This window comes from Solanum pennellii, chromosome 8, assembly GCF_001406875.1.
Source record: "Solanum pennellii chromosome 8, SPENNV200".
In the NCBI taxonomy this organism is placed as follows: domain Eukaryota; kingdom Viridiplantae; phylum Streptophyta; class Magnoliopsida; order Solanales; family Solanaceae; genus Solanum; species Solanum pennellii.
Window position 1 is genome coordinate 6,151,404 of NC_028644.1, and position 2,589 is coordinate 6,153,992.

At 28.4% G+C, this 2,589-nt stretch overlaps 1 protein-coding gene across 1 annotated transcript; it reads right to left on the minus strand.

Annotated features, from left to right (window-relative positions):
• Window positions 1-350: 350 nt before the first annotated feature.
• Window positions 351-1,142, minus strand: LOC107027452. Its single transcript, XM_015228619.1, has 2 exons — window positions 1,018-1,142; window positions 351-912 (listed from the first exon to the last, which is right to left on the minus strand). The coding sequence occupies exons 1-2, from the start codon at window positions 1,140-1,142 to the stop codon at window positions 351-353; spliced, it is 687 nt and encodes a 228-aa protein (XP_015084105.1).
• Window positions 1,143-2,589: the final 1,447 nt, after the last annotated feature.

The window sequence follows — 2,589 nt, forward strand, 5'->3', positions numbered from 1 at the left end:
CTCTGAAAGACTGTCATGTGACTTTTTGTAAAGTGTCTTCACGTTCTTCCAAAGATGAAACGTGCAAGCATAATGTGGTATATTGTATATCCTCGAAACTGCTTTTATAATACTCTTGTTTCTGTCGGATACAACACACATTTTATCCTTTAAACCATGAGCTTCTCTAAATTGTTCAAAAAACTATGTCCAAGATGCATCATTTTCCGAATCAATAACACCGTATGCTAGGGGCAATATATTTCCTGAACATATATAATGCAAACATTAGGATACATATCGTCAAATACAACAAATACATGTTTAATGAATATAATACCGTGCGTAATTATTTATAAAAATATAAATAACTAATAGTTAACTGTTCCATCCAATGTGCTTGCAGACACAAATGTGCCATTATAAGTCCCCCTGAGATGGCTACCGTCTACTACAACTATTGGCTTACAACTTTCAAAACCTTTTATGAAAGGAAACAAAGCTATAAAGACATATAGAAATTCATTTTCTTCCGTCTTCTTCAATCTTATATGCGATCCAGGATAAGTGGTGTCCAATATGTATAAATAATTGGGTAATTTACTATATGAATCAGATGGTGTCCCCCTTAATGTATTTATTGCCTTTTCCCTAGAATTCCATGCCACAAAGTAAGATACGTCTACACCAAGTTCGAGTCTAACATCAACTTGTATGTCTTTCGGTGTCAACTTTCTTTTATGATCAACTAGCTTGGGCTTTATTAGACCTCCAACAAGACTGCTTGTTGCTTGTCTCTGACTATACACCTTATCTTTTAATGAGCATGTATGCTCATCTACAAACTTTCTAATTCTAAACATTCCCGATTTATTGATGTTGGAAGCCTTCATTATCCATCCACAATTTTCAGATACACAAACAAGTGTATAACTGCTCGAATTACAAAAGAAAATAAACAAAATAAATTAAGACATTATATTATATGGAATAATTAATATAACAACAAAAGATAAAATATATTTAAATAAAAAATACCTTACTATACTTGATCTTTTTGTCTTCCACTGAAATCTATTATCAATGCCATATTTCATCATCACAGCTTTCAAAGTACGTTTATTCTTATAAACTTGATCCTCAATGACTTCTTTATGATTCATATTGCAGATAATAGAATTACTTAACTCATCATTGATTAATGGTGCACTAATAACTATTGCTTGGTTATTAGTAATACTTCTTCCGTTTATCATACACATGCAAATATCTTATTCATAATGATTTCTACAATTTATATCACGATCATTCACAAATACAGTTACACAAATGGGGTACTTTGCGAATTCTCGAACTTCTTTCTTCAATGAGACATATACCCTCATTCCCATATCGTTGTGTATCTCCAAAGGTGCAATGCTACCTTCTATTTTATACTTAAGTTTCATTCTGTTATACCTCAAATCTACCCCAATCTGATTAGCAACTTCATCAACTAAATCTTTATACGATGCATACTCTTTAATCATAATTGCCTCAGCTGTGTAATCAACATAGCAATTATCTTCAGTCCAATGTCCAGAATGCTCTATTATAAAAGCAATGCTCCCCATATATGCTTTATGGTAAAAAAAAAAAAAGTCAATACTAAATATCAAAATAGGGACATTATCATTAACTTGTATAAAGAATACAAAACAATAAAGTTACAATCGTAATTCAAATAAAAGATTTGAACATTATTATTTGTCTAAACAATTGATGCATCAAATAAGTATTCTGTTGGATATACGATTTCGCATACTAAAGTCAAAAAAACTACTTCAAATCAGAATCAAATACAAAATATATAACGATTAATTAACTAAAACATACCTGAATTTCGACTTTTCGTTTTTGTTTATTTTCCAAAAATCGTTTACCCAGTTTATTTGACAAAATAATAAAATCGCAATAATTTTTTTTTCGGATGAACATCATGAATAATGGCCAGATATATCATCAAGATTTGAAAAAATTGTAACTGATGTAGAGAGTTTTAAGCATCTGTTACTTTTTATAATTTTTCTCTCCCCTAAATAGCTCTAGTTTGTTCTATAAATTAGGTATTCTTTTTAATTAAACTAAATAATTAAAATATAATTAAAATACATAATAATGTAACATTTTGACATTATCACTAAATATTGAAAGTGTTGACACTATACCCTATTAAATACTAAAATAATGACATTTTAAAAAGATCTCCTTTTTTTTTTGTCTTTTTCAAACACTTTCAAAAATAAAAAGAGTTTAAAAGCCCAAAATTATTTAAATTTAATCAACCTAAAACACTTTGTACTTTAATTTAAAGGGTTCAAAATTCAGAAATTATATTTTTATAATTTTAAACCCATTAGTAAAAATGTTAAATCTTTCACTATATCATACACTATCAAAGATTGATGTAAATTGATATGTATTAGAGATTTTGAATTTAATGAGGCATGAATATGAAGTCATCTTAATTTAATAGGGAGCATTGTACAATTATATTTGAAATACTAACTTTTATGATATAAAAATATTTGAAGTGCAGGCATAAAAGAGAAAACGATAACAACGTGAAAA